Source organism: Pollachius pollachius (genome assembly GCF_949987615.1).
Source record: "Pollachius pollachius genome assembly, chromosome: 19".
NCBI classification, from domain to species: domain Eukaryota; kingdom Metazoa; phylum Chordata; class Actinopteri; order Gadiformes; family Gadidae; genus Pollachius; species Pollachius pollachius.
Window position 1 is genome coordinate 4,428,531 of NC_136952.1, and position 18,023 is coordinate 4,446,553.

Here is an 18,023-nt window from a genome sequence, read left to right on the forward strand (position 1 = left end):
CACCCGCCTAGGAGGGGGTGGTAGAACACAACGCAAAGCAAACAAACGGCTATATTTTTTATGAGGCTCAGGTTGATTGCTGTATGGAAACATACGCATACCGTAGTGGAGTTGCCGTGGAGTGTGTAAAGATGAGCATCAGGTAACAGATCTGTATTGATGTCACGGTCTTTCTAGCAGACTTGCATTACCATACGCCTGTTGATATGAATACCAATATCCATGTCGATTTGTAATTAAATAGCTGCACCAAGCTTTGATCTGGACTGTGTCGGGTGTTATTTGCATAGGGACTTTCATGGTACTATATGCTTCTGCCTCTCTATGAGAATGACCTTGTAGGACTGAATAATATGCACAGGGGATGTCTCAGGATTCTAGAAATTATAGAAGAATGTTGGGATCTTCCTTTTCTTTCTTGAGATCGTCTCTGCTCCGCAGGTGAAGTCATGTCTATGGGCTGCTTAACGTCGTTACTAATAGGATTTCCCAGCCAGAACACAGGAGGTCACGGTGGCTCTACTGACGTACAACTGCTAGGCCGATCCTTAAGCTTCTTCAAAAGGCTTCATCCCGGCCTACTGTTTGGGCCCTCAATCCCATTACGTCTTGTTTTCTCTCGCAGTAACTTTGAGGACGTCTAAAACTTAGGGCAAGAGTGAAATAATAGATTTGTGTACGTCTTAAAACAAAAAACAATTCTATAAATGTATGTATATATTTATTTATATGTATACATTGACACATTGTATAAAGTTGCATTATTCTGCTTTTTTTTTCCGAATTTAGATTAAAGATACAATTTGGAATGACTTTTTAATAATTTAGCAGCGCCTCCAAAGCGGCATTTGGATTAATATCAAAGAGTGACCACCATAAAGTTAAGCTAATGATTTAAAAAAAAGTCATTCTTCCTACATTATTTAGTGACCCATTTGTCATCCGCAGGATAATTCTTAATTTTACTATTTTCTCAATTAGCAGACACTTTTATCTAAAAGGACTTTCACTAAATTCATACATATACCAGGAAGGAGCCAGCAGAGGTCAGACATCTTGCCCAAGGAGGCCTGCAGACAAAGATCTGCAACACTGTTTCTTAGCAAACTTTAAAAAAAAAACAGAAATAATACATGTTCACCATGCCTATATGGTCTCTAGTTCATTTCTGCCATCCTCTTTTTATTTTCTTATTCGGTCCCTCAAAGACGCCCTCTATAAATTAAAGTTATCATAAGTATTATTTACAGGTAAGATGCAGACATTTGGTATCGAACCCACGGCACCCTTCTCCTCCCTCAACACTGATCGGCATTTTTTAATTGGCAAACTCAAAGGTTAAGAGGCATGTTACCCATACTAATAGTAATCCAATTGATTGATCAAATTATGATAATCCCATCCGGTGGGGCGGGCAACGGCTCTGTCAAATCGGTCTTCAACACACCCTAAAGGTTGTAGTTATAAATTACCAATCATGTATTTTGATCATCAGATGTAAACAACTTCCATGACATTTTATATATATATATATATGTATTTATTTTGAGCAGAAACGATCCATGAGATCATTGACCGAGCCCAAAATGAGTGCAGTCAACATAGGGAAAGCCTCAATAAAGAGTGTAAGGGTGTCGATTACTATTATCTGTCCAGCAGTAATAGTAATCTCAAAGAAAACACAAAAGTGACCAGAAAGAGCCATATCAGTTACCACAATCTCAGGAATAGGAAGACCTTTGGACATACCGGTAACTGATTCCAGCTTGTGCCCCTTTCATTGGTTGGGGCTTTTCACATGATCTTTTGAACTGTTGTTGTTGAAGTTTGATATGATCAAATATGAATGTTAAAATCAACAGTCAAACACAATCCATACAATAGATAACAGTTCTGTAAATTCAACAAAGAAGTTTGCAGAGTATTTCAGTTTCCTGTTAATATTTAAAATTTGACAGGCACATTTCAATATGAGATCAAGATATTCAAAAGGCGCAAACTTTCAAAATATCAGCCTGCATTGGTGAGCCTTATGAGCCTTCATGGAAGTTACCCCTTCTCCCTTCATATCTATTCCGACCTCACTCATAAACAATAAGGGGGATTGAACAAGAACTACTGCACTGTTGTTTTTGCCATGCTTCAGTTAAAAACATGAAATCAAATGTATGCTTTATGATTTGCACAATACAGATGAAAGTTGAGTGTGCTCAAAAAGGTCAGGTCAAATTTGGCAAGTTTACAGTGAAGGTTTAAGGTCATCTTCTTCAACATCTATTTCTCACCCAAACAGGAATATTGGAGGTCACATGATAAGCACCAGATCCCACTGAAGATTGAATTGAAGAAGCTGATGCAGTTATCGGCCTGTTGCTTTTGTTTTTCCTTTTTGTCTGGAAGAATTAAATGAAATACTTGGTCATTTATTGCTACAGCACAGGTTCTGTTGTAGAGATAGGAGCAGAACCAATCTAGTGTGCTTCCTGATAAGCCTAGCAAAACACAACGCCTATCAGGTACAGTAAGTTGACTGTAATTTATGGAATACATTATTCCTTCCATCACCTGTGTGAACCGTAAAGCACTTTCCAGTGTATTTTAAGATTAAGGGTAATTTGGAGATGGGCTGAAAGCTGCTGAAGATGGATGGGTCCAGCCCAGGTTTTTTAAGAATTGGGATTAACAATAGCAGACCAGAAGACGATGACAGAACGGAGAGAGCAGACGATGACCAGAACATAAAGAGAGACTCATTCATGATGATTCTTCTACAAAATGACACATAACAGTTCTACAATATATTTTATAGGGGGCACAAAGATAAGTGCATGTGAGAGACTTGTAATCGAGCGAGTACTGTACCAAAACGGGGATAAAGGAGAGAGGAGAACCGGAAATCCAAGGCTAGTATCAGGAGATTAGGGGATAGGTTAGTGGGTCTTGGGTCTGAAAGCCTTTATCTCGTCAGTAAAAATGATAGCAATGTCTCACAGTCCTCTGTGCAGGTGTCTGGGCCTGCCGGGGCTGCAGGTCTAACCAGGCTGGCAATGTTCCCGGACAGGATCCCTGATGGTTACTAAATGGGCAGAACTTGCTGCCCTAATTGAATGATTTAACAGAGACCAAAGTTCTTCCATGTAGAGATAGTTTACCGTCAGCTTGGATATCTTACAACAGTGCTCGGCCTGTCTCCAGTCTCTGTTCAGTAGGAGGATGGCTTAGCAGCTTATACCTTCCTAGTAGACAAATGGGCAATGTTGTCAACATATTCGATATACAGTCAAGTTTAAACACAAGAGCCTGGAAACAAGAGTAGTCTTTGCAAGTGACGGGAAGACATCAGGAGTGGTATATTCAGAGCTGCAGACGCTGGAGACGTTTATCAATGGCCGACAAGAGGCGAGAAGGTGGAGTTTAGGGGGTGGGGTGAGAGGCATTGGCAGGGGTGGTGTAGGCAAAAGGGGAGCATGACGTAAGGCTGGTTGTCCATGGGCTGATACAGTGGTGATAGTGCAATGATGGGCAATGGCCCTCTAAAAAAACACTGAGCTTCAGACTGAAGGAGACTGATGAATAGTTCATTAATAAAGCCCTTCCTCAGGATATCAGACTGCTCCTTCTGAGGCCGCATGGATGATCATTTTGTTTACTTTGGATGTTCGGATATAAGTTAATCCATTTATGTCCCAGACCATAGCACCAGGGGAAGTATATGTCTAGAGCTAACAAGGAGCAATATGTTCTAAAGCGCCAAGTGTGATATTCTGTTTGATTATGTTGCTTAATAAATGTGTCAAAATTGAAATGTAAGAGTTACCGTTACCGTAAGTGAAGTGAAAGTATGCAAAAGGAATCTGCATCCATAGAAACCCCTGGCTCTATGCAATCTCTGGGCCACTGTCGGGCGTCCTGTTGTTCAAATCAAGATAACCTGTAAGGCGAGAACAAACTATCTCCCGCACAAAGTCCATGCATGGACAAACTGGAATGAATATAATATGAAAACAGTGATAGCATGTGTAGCTCCTACCTGAAACATGAGGAGAAAAAGAGCACTTAGAAATACACAATATATATGCATTAAGTTTAAGAATATAGAAATGTCGGTTAAGCAACCATCATGGCAAGCTTCTTATCGACATTAAGTTGCTGAGATGTCAGACCTTCAGTCAGATAATTTCAAAACCATAAAGTTGTCCACCACCACGTGTATAACACCTGATATTAATGGCAGGAGATAAAACCATTGCGCTAATTGGCTTATCAGATAACATTCATGTGGAGATAAGGGTATGTAATGATTCACCAGTGCGTATCGGTTCCCCGATTTGACTGTTTACGATGCAAATGCATTGGTTGACGGGACCCTAATCTCCGATCCGGAGACCCTACAATGTTCTAGCAGAGATCCTTCTGGGAGAAGTCACAGGACATGGGCTGGGAACACATGTATAACATAACACGAGTGGATGAGGCCATCAGAAGGGGATTCCAAGACTTGTATTTCCACAGTGGCCAGTATTACACAGTGTTTATTTGTAATGTTTACAGACAAGTTTTCTACAATTTACTACAGCTAGCTGAGTTTCTGCTGGCCAAATCAGCGCTTACAGATCCCTACCTCAATCAAAAACTTTAACTATTAATCTAAAGTCAGATTTATGAGACTAGCATGAGAAAATGTATTCCAACGTTACATATCGTCACCCTCTTAAAGTAATGGCCTAAGTCACCTTTTTGCCAAAATGATTTTCTTGCCTAAATCAGCTCTTTGTGATGCTAGCCACCTCTGGTAAAATCCCCAACATCCTCAGTTGAACAGATCATGTGATCCTACCCGTTTAGTGTAATGGCCTGTGTCAAGAGTGTGAATTAGGCCAATTTATTTTGCCTAAGTCACTAGACAAAAGTGACTTAGGCAAAAATCATTTGATATTATCACAGAGGAAAGTTTTCCTGCCATTTGTTTGGTTTAGCTAACAGTTATTACAGTTGTGACGTTTGAGTTTGCTTTACTGAATTAAAGTGTCATTCACAGCCAAACTTCCCTCTGTCTCCTCTGAGTCTATGTGTGCTCCACTAGCATATTCAAATGTTTGTGGCATAGGCCTACCCTTCCTCATGGTCTGTTACAGTAGTGGGAAAAAAAAGAAATGCACTGTTTTGCCTCACTTATTCCAGAATTAATTCGGCCCAAGTCAGGTTCAAAATTTAGTAAATCACAAAGGCATGTTCATAAATTGGCCTAAGTCATCTTATCCTCTTATGTTACACAATTGACTGACATCATTATTTGTATATCAATAGTAATCTATTGTCATAACCTTTGTGTTTGAAATGATTCATAAATATCATATACTCTATATATGGTTCAGTTTTTTCTGTTTTCTGAACAACTTGAAAATATGACTTAGGCCATTACTTTAAGAGGGTGACGATATGCCAATGCAGTTGCTTTGCCTATTTTCAGAATTTCCATGCTCTCAAATTCTTGCACTTATTATTATAATTATGTTATATCTTCATTATGGAATACAATTATTGTAAGTCGCTTTGGACAAAAGGGTCAGCTGAATATGTAATGTAATGTCAACAAATGCCACTGTAAAACATGACGTGTGATCTCGTGATGATCTCTTCACAACAGAGCTTTTGCTTCGTGTGAACGGCTGTGGCATGCAGGCCCAGGTAAATATGTGTCTACGCTAACTATGTCTTTTCTCAAATCCTGATTGTGGTTTATCTTAATTCTGGTTTATCTTAATTGCTTGTCATAACATGCCCTTGAGTAACAAATCAGACTCTTGACCTGTTTTCTGGACACCCCCAGCACTTGGTATTATAAAAAGTGAACCATGCCGCTAGCACATTCACTTTCAGTCAGTCCTAAAACACAATAAAGAGACACGCGTGATACCAGGCAGTGCGTTTATACGCGTCCACCATGTGGCTTTTGATTTTCTTGGCATTGCCGCTGATATGGGCCGCTGGGACCTACTGGTACCTGTTTGGCAAAAAGAGCCCCTTTTCCCTGGAGTCTGTAAGACCGCCTGGCCCTCGGGAGTTTGATCAGAAGAAGAGGGACCGAGTCATTAAGCAAGGTAAAGGGGTCCTCCTGGCATCGACACGCAAGGACACACGGAAACCGTACAACACAATATGAAGTGGGCAGCGAATACATGTGTGTGTTTGTTCGACCTGAATTAAGTTTCAAGTGGCTCTTTCTGGGATGCTCAATAGTAATCTATCAGTAAAAAGAGGTAAACTGTATCTAATACAAGTAATTGAGAGCATTTTACCAGAATTAGTAGGCTAATTTGATAAATAACTAATTTAGCAATAACTTCACTTATAAATTAATTTTCTGGGACTTCTGGGCATATCCATATTTCTGGGCATATCCTAAAACATCACATAAAGATTTAAGATTTTGTGTCATCATTTATGTAAGAAAATCCTGATTATTTCAACTCATATTTAAGGGAGGCTCTATGTGTGTTCAGAACATTCACATTACCGTTGACAGCAAAACAATCATGCACCAATAAGACTCGAAAATAATAACACTAGCTTCTCATAACTATTGATGGCAGTTTGCATAAACATTAACACTCACATCTGATGTGTCATCTGATGGCCACACCTGCTCATTATGTTTTGCCTGTACATTTCGCCTCCTCTCTGATTTCCTCTGAGATCGACAGAATGCGTAGCATGAAGGCACTCGTTCAAAACAGGCCTCAATCAGTTTGTATTCAGAGACACCTTCAATTTAGCCATTTAGTATCTCCTTGCTGTCTGTTTTATTGGTTTAATGCATCGTTAAACTCCTTGGGGTTGATTCTGAGGATGAAAGGTGCTCAATTAAACATATGATTTTTATCATTTATCAAACATTTCCTCAGAATCTGTAGTATTGTTTGGCTTACCATTTCACTTCAGATCTAATTCAATATATATTTCATAGGTTTGCTGTTTGAACCAGCTGCCTCTATCAACCATCTATCATATACACCTTCTGTGTCATAGATAATGTATCTACCCACTACTGATCGGTTATGTAATAAAGACATGTGTAGTTTATCTTAATAAGATTACAGGACATATCAAAGACTATCACTTCCACCAGGAGGGAGATCAATTAAACCGCCATAAGGCTGCAGGGCCTTTGTCATAGGACCTTCAGACTTTCAAAAGTGGAAATTATAAGACTTTGTTATCCTTCTTTCAAAATGTATAAGGAAAGAAGCAAATCAGTACATTTACTCTAGTTTACACCACTAGGTATACACATCCACAATTACTTAGGTCAGAGCTGTACATGTACTTGAAAAGTAAAATGTCCATTCGAGCAACAATTAAGACAAATGTCTTCTTATCAAATCAGTCATGATGTAGACATAATAGCCGCAGTTTAGCATACCATATCCTACTGGAATACTAGTGTATACTTAAATACTTAACTGGGGTAGAATGTTGAATCTGGTAGTTTAACTTCACCCAATGTATTTGGGCCCAAGGTCCTACTGTTTATCATAGGCGTTGAAGGGTTGCAGTGTTGAAGTGACACGCGTGCTGTTTGCACTTGACTGCAGGTTTCAGCGTGGACAAGGTCCCGGAGAACCTGGACGTGATCGTGATCGGCAGCGGGATCGGGGGCCTGACGGTGGCCGCCACGCTGGCCAAGGCGGGCCGTAAGGTCCTCCTGCTGGAGCAGCACGACCAGGCAGGGGGGTGCTGCCACACCTACGTGGAGAAGGGCTTCGAGTTCGATGTCGGTAAGATGGCCAAGGTCAACACTGGGATCGCCTTTTTGATAACGGGGACCGTCACGCACGGCTACTTTCTAATATAAGAGTTTCTTGATTCATACGCATGTTAAAAAACTGTCGCCTGCAACCAAATAGCGGAGAGGTTTGACTGTTGGTGTCATTGGGCCTGCATTCGCGTTCTCCGTTGATCTGATTGGTCCAACTTTTTGGTGGAAGAAGAGTCGATTTTTTCGTTTGAACACTCATAATGCTACAAAATAGCTGGGTGTGACTGTACCCCCCTTTAACATGGTCCTCTAAATAATACAGCTATCGAGCGTTCATATAGCGCTCAGAATCCACAAGTCCAATATTGATTAAAAGCTGTGATTTGTCAACCCTCCTTCCTAAACGGCATTGGATAAAACTGCTTCCTCGATAAGTGAATGTGAAGTAAAGCCCAAACGGTGGTGCTGAACTCCTTGTCCCCCCCACCCAGGGCTTCACTACATCGGGCAGCTCCACGAGAACAGCCTGCTCCGCATCGCCTTCGACCAGATCAGTGAGGGCCAGCTGGAGTTCCAGGAGCTGGATCAGCACTTTGACACCATCCTGATCGGCCTGGGCGCCGAGAAGCGCGAGTACACCATCTTCACCGGCAAGACGGAGATGGAGGCCCACCTGAAGAAGCAGTTCCCGGACGACACGTCCGCCATAACAGAGTTCTTCAAAATCATGAAGGTACGGTCGTACGGGCGAAGGAAAACTGACCGATGCTAACTCACCGACCGATCAACCGACTTACCAATCAACCAACTGACTGACCAACCGACCAACCAACAGACCGGTCAACCAAGGAACCAAACACACTAACCGACCAACCAATCAATCAACTGACCAAACAGCCCACTGACTGACCCAAAGACTAACCAGCCGACTGACTGAAATGTGTGTTCCACAACAGATCTCTGCTAAGAAAACCCACTACCTGGCCACGCTGAAGCTCATCCCACAGTGGTTGTCCCTGTTCCTGCTGAAGACCGGCATCGCCCACTTCATGTCCCCCATCTTTGACCTCAGTGGGACCTGTGCCACCGACGTGGTGAACTCACTGACCAGCAACAAGGACCTCCATGTTATCTTCTCATACCTTTTCTATGGTGGGTGTGCCATGTTAATGTGACAATTTAGTTAGTTATCATCAAATAATAATACCATTTAATAATACAACAGTCAAATGATTCATATATATCCTTACAGTACATTTCTTGATGTTGAATTATAGGATAGGATTTCTTTTTACTGATTTAAATACTGGTTTCTGTACAGGTACTTATAGTTTAAAAAGTACTTAATTGTAATGGATTCACCAAAATACAACTGTACAGCCTCCTGTAGTGAAGGAACACTCCTGGCAAAACCACAATTAAGATTAACAATTTACTTGATCTTATATTTCTTGTCTTGTGTGTTTTACCTGTAGGCGTTCCTCCGAAGGATTCCAGCATCGTCATCAACGCCCTGCTGATCCACCACTACAAGAGAGGCGCCTATTACCCGAAAGGGGGCGCCAGTGAGATCGCTTTCCACATCATTCGCACCATCCAGAAATACGGAGGCAACTGCCTGGTCCGGGCACCTGTCACTCAAGTCCTGGTTAACAAGAAGGGAGAGGCTTATGGTGAGGGAAAAGACCCATCGCATCAACTGTTATCTTAACTTAAGTTATTACTGATGAACACATTTACATCAGAAATTACAAAGTTAAACTGGGACTCTTCTCTGTCTTGTAAAAGGTGTGAAAGTGAGGAAGGGCCAAGAGGAGCACGAGGTGCACGCACCTGTGGTCATCTCCAACTGCGGCATCTTCACCACCTTCCAGAAGCTTCTGCCTCCCGAGATCCAAATCAAGCCAGGTAGGGGACGATGACGCTGCTTCATTTCACCAATTAAGTAACCAATCAGTCAAATTTGATTTCATAGTGTCTGCGTCAGCCTGCCGTGACGCTCTGTCTACTAACTGCCTACTTAATTACTGTGCGTGCGTGTGTGTGTATATTGGTATGGGTGTGCGTGTGTGTCACTGTGTGTGTGTGTGTGTGTGTGTGTGTGTGCATGTGTGTGTGTGCGTGTGTGTGTGTGTGTGTGTGCGCCTGTGTGTGTGTGTGTGTGTGTGTGTGTGTGTGTGTGTGTGTGTGTGTGTGCATGCGTGTGCGTGTGACAGTGGTACAGAGTTGACTCTATTCTCCGCTCCCCCCTCCCTCGGTTGCTTCAGATATCCAGGAGCGCCTCAACATGATGAAACACGGCAGGGGGTCGTTTCTAGTTTTCTCCGGCTTTGATGGAACCGCCGAGGAGCTGGGTCTCGTGTCCACCAACTTCTGGTTGTTCAAGAACAACGACATGGACAGATCGTAAGTGCAAGTGTGACTGTAGTAGCGTTCTTCACCCACATGGTGGTGCTGTTGTATCAGTTGTGCAAAGTACGTTCCCAAGCGTTCGCGTTCTAGTGGAAGTGAATCATCTGTCTCAAGTATATTGAGTTGCTATTCAAATAAAAAAACAAGCTGCGACCATTAATGTTTATTGCAGGATGGAGGAATTCTTCGCTCTGGGCAAGGATGACGCTCCTGAGAACATTCCCATGATGTTCATCACAATGCCTTCAGTCAAAGACCCTGAGGCCAAGATCAGACACCCAGGTACTAACCTACTCCTATTCCTCCCAGTACTGTTACTGCTACTACTTTCTGCAAACTGAAATGTATATTGGTGATGGGTACAAATACCAAATACAAATAAACCAAAATAGAAAAACATACAAAATAATATACAATTAAAAGTGTTAAGTAAGTAAAACACCCACTTATCTAACAGCTTTGTAGTGGTCTGGAGAGAAACTAATAACATAAATATATTATGTATAAATATTCCTACACATCCAGTAATGTAGTAGCAATGATTTAAATATGCACTTGTTTATGTATATGCATGTGTATATGTATGTGTATGCGTGGAGTAACCAATGTGCCTGTGCGTTCCCTGGGCTCCAGGGAAGTCCTGCATGACCATCCTGACCATGGCCAAATACGAGTGGTTTGAGGAGTGGTCGGACACCACGGTGCGCAAGAGAGGAGACGAGTACCACCAGTACAAGATGAGGTTCGCCAACAAGCTGTTCGAATGGGCCTGCACCATATTCCCCAAGATCAAAGACAAGGTACGGTGATGATGCAGACCCGTGCCATCCGTCCTAATGGGGGCGTAGGAACCGGGGGGGACGGAGGGGACGTGTCCCCTCCAATATCGGAGACAGGCGCATTTGTCCCACCTAAAAATTATACCGGATTTGTCAGGTTTCCGATATGTGTCCCCCCCAATGTTAAACTCATTCCTACGCCCCTGTACAAGGGTACAATATATACAAAGGTACAGTTTGAATAATGTAGCATAAACTCTCCATACTGTGGACCTCGACTGTTGACAATGTTCCCTACATTTGAGCTACACAGTCTATTACTCTTCCACACTTTTCCGCTGTTGCACCTGAATGTCCCATCTGGGATGGATAAATTGCATCTCATCGTATTATTCGTATCCGTTTTTTAGCTTGGTACTGGCTTTAGTGCGTTACCTTAAGAAGAAGAAGATACGCTACGTGTATGTCTGGGTTGGTTCAATTTATTCTACGCGTTTAACCCATCCTATGCTAGGAGCAGTGGGCCGCCGCACAATGTTAAGGACTGTGTTTTAGTGCCAGGACGTACAACATCCAATAAGTATGTACGTGAAGCTCCAGCCCCGGTCGTGTCTCCTCAGCTGGTGTTCCAGGACGTGGCGACCCCCCTGACCAACATGCACTACCTGGGCTCCCAGCGGGGGGCCATGTACTCCGCCGAGCACAACCTGGACCGCTTCGGGGCCGAGGCCGTGGCTCGCAACCGCTGCAACACCCCAGTCAAGAACCTCTACATCTCAGGTAGGGGACCCCCCCGCTCTGGGGCCCGGGGGGCGGATGAATGATACCTCGGGGATACGCTCGGCATGACGTCAAGCACATGCCAAGCCGTCTTTGTCTGGGGCTTCTTCACCATTACGATGGAGGACGATCACAACCGGTTCCTTGGTCATGCTAGAATTTTCTGTCAAGGCGTGCGAAGACGGCAGGTTTATGCGACTCTGTGTGACTGCGTTCATCATCGTCTCTTTCACCTCGAAGAACGTATTTCGAAAGCTGAATGTTTCATTCGTTGATCACCATCTTAAAATATTTTTTTTTGTTCAGGTATCTTTGGACATATGTTTCCGTGTACTCCTTTAGAATGAGTGAAAGGGCAAATATCCGCAAAATGTGAAATATACTTGATATCCCTCTAGAGGGAGACAAGAGTCATATTCTAGATTCATGTCTCACATAAATGTGTGTGTGTGTGTGGGTGCATGCCTGTGTGTGTGTGTGTGTGTGTGCTGCCTCGGTGTATTTGTGTGTGTGTGCGTGTGGTTGTGTGTTTCCAGGCCAGGACGTGTTTAGCTGCGGGATAGCAGGCGCGCTGCACGGAGGACTCCTCTGCGCCGCAACAGTGCTGGACCACATCATCTACATCGACCTGCTGCTCATGAAGAAGAAGCTGAAGAGGAGGAAGGCCAAGGAGCTGGCCCAACTGGCCAAGAAGAAGCTGCAGTGAACACGGCTCTCTAGCGCCCCTACAGGACAGTGTGGGGACCGCGGCGTGGGCTCAGCGAGGAACGGTGCCGACTCATGGTAACTTGAGGGCCTTGTTGCCATTTTAAAGAACTGACAAGATTCCTTAACCGTTTATTTATGCACCATATATGTGTGTGTGCCCTATCCTTTTTAGTATGAACGTTTAACTTATGAGTTATAATACTGTATATTGTTATGTGTCTTAATTTATAAATGTCGATATAATGCAGGGACAAACATGTGTAGAAATTCAACGGCGATACATGAAGGCCTAAGATGTATATTGTATATGATTTGATTACTTGTGTAAAGATATTCAATGTATTTGAAAATGTATATATACACACAGGGTTTTCTCTAACAAAAATGTCAACATAAAACAGTATTGATAAGTTTGGGTAAAACCACTATCAATGTTTCAAACTTGTATGCAAAAAAAAACCTCACAACAATACCATTTGAACTTGAGGAACAACGCTGTCAGTGCAGTTGTTTTCTTCAAAGCAGATAGTTGTTATTCACCATTTCTAATAAACTGCTTTTCTATCATTCTTTCATCAATGTTCAATTTCATTTCTACTAAGCATACTCACTATCAGTAAAGCTAACCTCCCCTTAACTTAAAGGGCCCCTATTTTAGCACAAGGTGTGAGCTTGATGAGCCATTACAAGCTGTTTGAAAATCGGACTTTTCCTGTGCCTTAGTGACAACACAAGCGGGTGTGTCCACCTAGATGTATGATGGACAGGTAAGTAACTAAGGCACAGGGAGGGCCCATTTTGAGACCTTTTCTCACCATCAATACAACAGAGGTCTCCGTTCCGATCCATATACAGAAAATACTGCCTCACCTAACATCAGCACAACCACCCAAAACATGCATCACGAGATGAATGGTACCAAAGATGACAGCTGAGAATGTGTTGACCTCCTGATGTGAGAACCATCAGACATTGTGTCGTCAGTCAAAAAATACAAACATGTTTGACAAACCACAGCACCTTGTTAGGAAATTAAACATACATTTCCCCAAGAGTCAACTGGCTTATAAAGGCTCTCAGGCAGAGAACCAGGGCCGTACAGGGTCTGTAACTCACGTAACTCAAATATTACCCCAGCGTAGTGTTACTGAAGCCAAGGTGTAGACCCCCCTGGGGAATGGCAGTTCCCACCTGTGTTGTTCTGACCCCACAAACAGCCCTGGCTTCACCCGGGCCCACCGGCCGAATCAAAGGTGTGAGAGGAAACCCCAGACTTCCGCTACCAAAGTGAACATTTCCTCAGCAAACGCTGAACATGTTGGTTTGGCAACATTGTGGTCTGGTCCCCGAGTTATCCCAAGGATAGATGAATGCCCCCTCTGTCCACTGCATCAACATCCCTGAGATGCCAGCAGAGCCTCTCTCTCCCACACTCTCTCTGACACTCTCTCTCCCACACTCTCTCTGACACTCTCTCTCTCACACTCTCTCTGACACTCTCTCTCCCACACTCTCTCTGACACTCTCTCTCTCACACTCTCTCTGACACTCTCTCTCCCACACTCTCTCTGACACTCTCTCTCTCACACTCTCTCTGACACTCTCTCTCTCACACTCTCGCACACAACTGTGGTCCCCTCCCTCCATCTCACTCAGCTGGAGGATGTGATACCCCCCCCCCCCTCCACACTAGTATCATAGGTGCTGCCTCTGACCATGTCAGCAACCATTGCATCATTTCCTGCATCATTTCAAGCCTCCCTTGATAACCTGTCACTCAGTACATGAGTGACACGTATCACCTCGATCTGAGGCGTTCTCCTACTCACAGCAGTGGTTAAATTAGGGAGGGAGGGATATCTGTTTCCGTAGCAGGTTGCTTCCTCAAATTATAACAATAAAATATCTGGCTTGACACAATTATTTTGAATTATTTCAAAAAAAATCTCTGCGTCTCATTCTCATCTTTTTACTCTTCCCCCTCCAGGGACTGTTAAATGATCTCTACTCATGGGAGGTAAGAGATTGGACTGTGTATAGGTAGTAGGAGGGATAAGAGTTGACCGGATATATGTAGTCGATAACCCCCATTACCCTCCCCCAGCCTACAATACACGTCGAACCAATTCAGATACAAGTCAGCCACAGAGAAAAAGAGGACAGAGCAAGGGAAAAACAGAATCTGATACTCTGTGTCGGGCTAGAAAGCCATCAGACCGGGGTGTATAATTACTGTGGCTTCGGAAGGCTCCTTCAGCCTACGCTCCCTAACGCAGCGGTGCTATAAAGAGAAATTCCAGTTAAAACTTAATTAAATTAGCAGTATGAGTGTGAACCCTTTTTGCCAAGCAATTGCCGTGTCTAAACTTGGCACAGGTGGGCAAGCAAGCCGGGGTTAAAGACGTTATGAACCTGTGGCGCACAGAAAGCGCTTCATCATTGCGCTTTGATATAGACATGAAAAGGAGTACACTTTTCGCACCCCCTCCTCCTCATTATCTTCCTATTCTTAGGAGGAGCACACTTGTCCTGACATGAATCTACTCTGGGAGAGGAGACGGTAGCCTGTCCACTCTTTACATCATCACCATTGCATGGAAATCCTTAGTCTTCTTACACATGCATGACCTCAAACATGCCTCCACGTGCACACAAACAGTCTATCGACCTATCCAAATGGCATGTCGATCGAAATACCTAATCTCCCCGCCTCCCCCCTCTCAAAGCCTCCCTGTGGTGTGTGGCTTTGATTAGCTGAGATAGCAGCAGTCCAAGTAAAGCTGGTCACTGGGCAAAGAGAGCACTCTCTCTTTCTCTCTTTTCACTCTCCCTCTCTTCTTCCCCCCTTCTTTTTTTCGTTTCTTTCTTTCCCCTTCCCCCATTCTATCCTTGATTCATTCTTTCTCTCCTGTTTGTCTATTTCCTCCTTTCCTTCTTTCGTTCCTGCCTTCCCACCTTCCTCCCTTTTTCTCTTTCTCTCCTCCCTCCTTTCCTTATTGTGTTTCCTTCCTTTCTCTTCTCTGCTCTTCTCTTCTCTTCCAGATGTTCCGGGCTACTCCCTCTTCCTAAGGGGGCGGGGCTTGGAGGCCCAAGCTCCACCCCCAGACTCCCAATGCTCAGAGCTGGCCAACGTCCACAGCTGCTTCCAATCTGTGGTGGTTCTCTGGCTGCAGGGCTGAGCTGAGGCCGGCCCAAAGGACGGCTGGAGTCTCAACGCAGGGCTAAGAGCAGCGAGCAGGGGAGATACAAAAACAGATAGATAGAAAGGACACATTGATGAAGTGTTTTTTGTAATAATCCGGCTGTCAATGAGAATATACAACTAGGAATATCTTTCCAGGAGTTAATTTTATAAGACCCAACCAGGACATTCTTTGTTATACTGGAAACAAATCTTTTGAACAGTGGAAAGTCTGAGGGAAAATGTGGCCACATAACCAACGGCTTTTTTTCCTCTTCAACAGTTTTTTTAAAGGGTAGAATTTGAGCCGCTCTGGTCACGTGGCTCCACAGACGCCTTCCACAGATGTTATAAACAGGGTTCTGATTAGCTCAGCCTCACTGGAACTGATATGAGCAGTACGACACTGTTGGCCATCGAACCTCATAGCGATCAATCCACCTTAAAGAACTAAACTAAAAGAGGATTACCCAAACAGCAATGCTGTTACTGAAAGCCAAGTCAGAACAACGTTGCTAAGCTTGATTTAAAGTAGGATTGGAAGCCTGTTGGAGGTGTAAATCAAATGAAATTTCCAATGTCTTGCAGCCATCTTGTTTTCCAAAGCAAATACAAGCCCGTCCTATCCATGACACTATGCTAAGGCAGACCCCGAAGATCCTTTTGTTCCTATTGGTTTTTCATCTTGCTGAACATCTGGATCTGACCCATGGAATGCATCTTTGCACTTTTCAGCTTTTTGTATATTTCCTGTAGGGCTGCTCTGAACATTTGATTGTACTTCTTTCTCTTCTTCTTTCATGTAAGAGTTGGAGGAGGCATGACAGAGCCAAGAGAAGAAGGGGAAGCCCCAATAGTGAGACCTGGACAAGTATTCATATTTACACTGGAACCTTTGCTCGTAATGACAGCAGCTCTTCTCCTTACTGTAGATCATAACAGTCAAAACACTCCTCACAACCTGTTCCATCTACACATTACTAATGAATGCTGTGTGGATCTTGCTCAACAACACTTGTACCAGACTACATGTGTAGTACCAGTGATGCAGGCTTGTCTTTAAACAGTCTAGGTTCCCTGACAAATGACACAAAGCGCTCGGGTGTGACACACTTGTGCCCTGAGGCGCAAGCTATTTCCAGTCTGGAGAGAGCAAACCAAACGTGACCACTACCTGCTACAGACTGCAGCCACACTAGCGCGCTGCTAAGCGAGGCTGGAGATAAGAACAAATGACTGGAGTTCAGCACCTGTGTCTTCCCATATACCAGGGTAGTTAAAGGGAGGATGAAGCCTTGATCCATGCAAGCAGTTGTAAAGTGTGGAAGAAATGACAGAAACAGGGTTGATGTTGGAAGAGTGGGGGGACAGGAAATCAAACCGTCTAGCCGACTGCTAGCTGTTTCACAATCCATTTAGGATCAGATAAGATCGTAGACCACTTTATTAATGCCAGGAGGGAAGTCCAGATCTCACAACAGCATTAAACCAGGTTTGTCCCAATTGAGAAGAGGAAGGATCACTTCAACGTAGCAGAAAAGGAAGGATCATGGAAAAGAGAGAAGGAGTTAACCTCTCCGTTTTCTCTTTCACACCCATCTGGGCTATGTTGGTGCAGCTCCTCCTCCTCCTCCTCCTACTCCTCCTCCTCCTCCTCCTTCGAGCCAGGACTCTCGCTTTCCTCACACCCTCCAGTGTCTCACGTTTCACCCCCCCAGTCGATCTTCACGTCCTCTCACGCGCGGGACTCCTGGAATCCAGGCCGTCCCGACGCATCCTCCGGGTCCGTCCATGACTCTGCCTGCTGCCTCTGTAGCCAGCTTGGTGGCTGGGTGGGGGGCAGGGTGGAGGCTTGGGTTGGGGTTCATTTTGCGTTTAGAAAAATGGGGGGGGGGGGGGGGGGGGTGAGAGGGTTGTGCACACACGAAGCGTGCACCGGAGTGAGTTGATTGCGTCAAGGCGACTTCTACTTCAGAAAGGTTTACGAAACAGTTTGGCTTCCTCATTGCCTTACAAAGCAAATTCTCTGTAAGATTGGACACAGGTGTTGCTTTTGGGCAAAGATGGACTACAAGTACAACAAGTACAACAAAATGTCATTCGAATCAAGATTATGAAAGTGGGCACTTAAATAAAGACCTCATGGGTGTCTGAAAGTGTTTCTCCATTTTGTAGGAGGGGCAACTAACATGACACACTTCTTGGTTTTCAGATGCCATCTGGTTTTATTGTTATACTTGTGTTGCACACAAACGGCAAGCATTTGGCCAGAAGGTGGCAGACACACACCCGGGTGGCTTCCAACACTCTGAGCTTTCTTTTCCTCTCAATTGTTTTTTTTCCCCAATAGTGTTTTTTCTATGAACAATGACCAGCCCTAAATGTCTGAAGTAAAAAATGTCAA

At 43.9% G+C, this 18,023-nt stretch overlaps 1 protein-coding gene across 1 annotated transcript; it reads left to right on the forward strand.

Moving 5' to 3' along the window:
* Positions 1 to 5,944: 5,944 nt before the first annotated feature.
* LOC307089953 (inactive all-trans-retinol 13,14-reductase) lies at positions 5,945 to 12,436 on the forward strand (the record flags this gene model as incomplete). Its single annotated transcript, XM_079756444.1, has 11 exons — positions 5,945 to 6,101; positions 7,596 to 7,778; positions 8,251 to 8,492; positions 8,716 to 8,911; positions 9,235 to 9,432; positions 9,548 to 9,667; positions 10,027 to 10,165; positions 10,344 to 10,453; positions 10,805 to 10,971; positions 11,571 to 11,730; positions 12,267 to 12,436. The coding sequence occupies 11 exons, from the start codon at positions 5,945 to 5,947 to the stop codon at positions 12,434 to 12,436; spliced, it is 1,842 nt and encodes a 613-aa protein (XP_079612570.1).
* Positions 12,437 to 18,023: the final 5,587 nt, after the last annotated feature.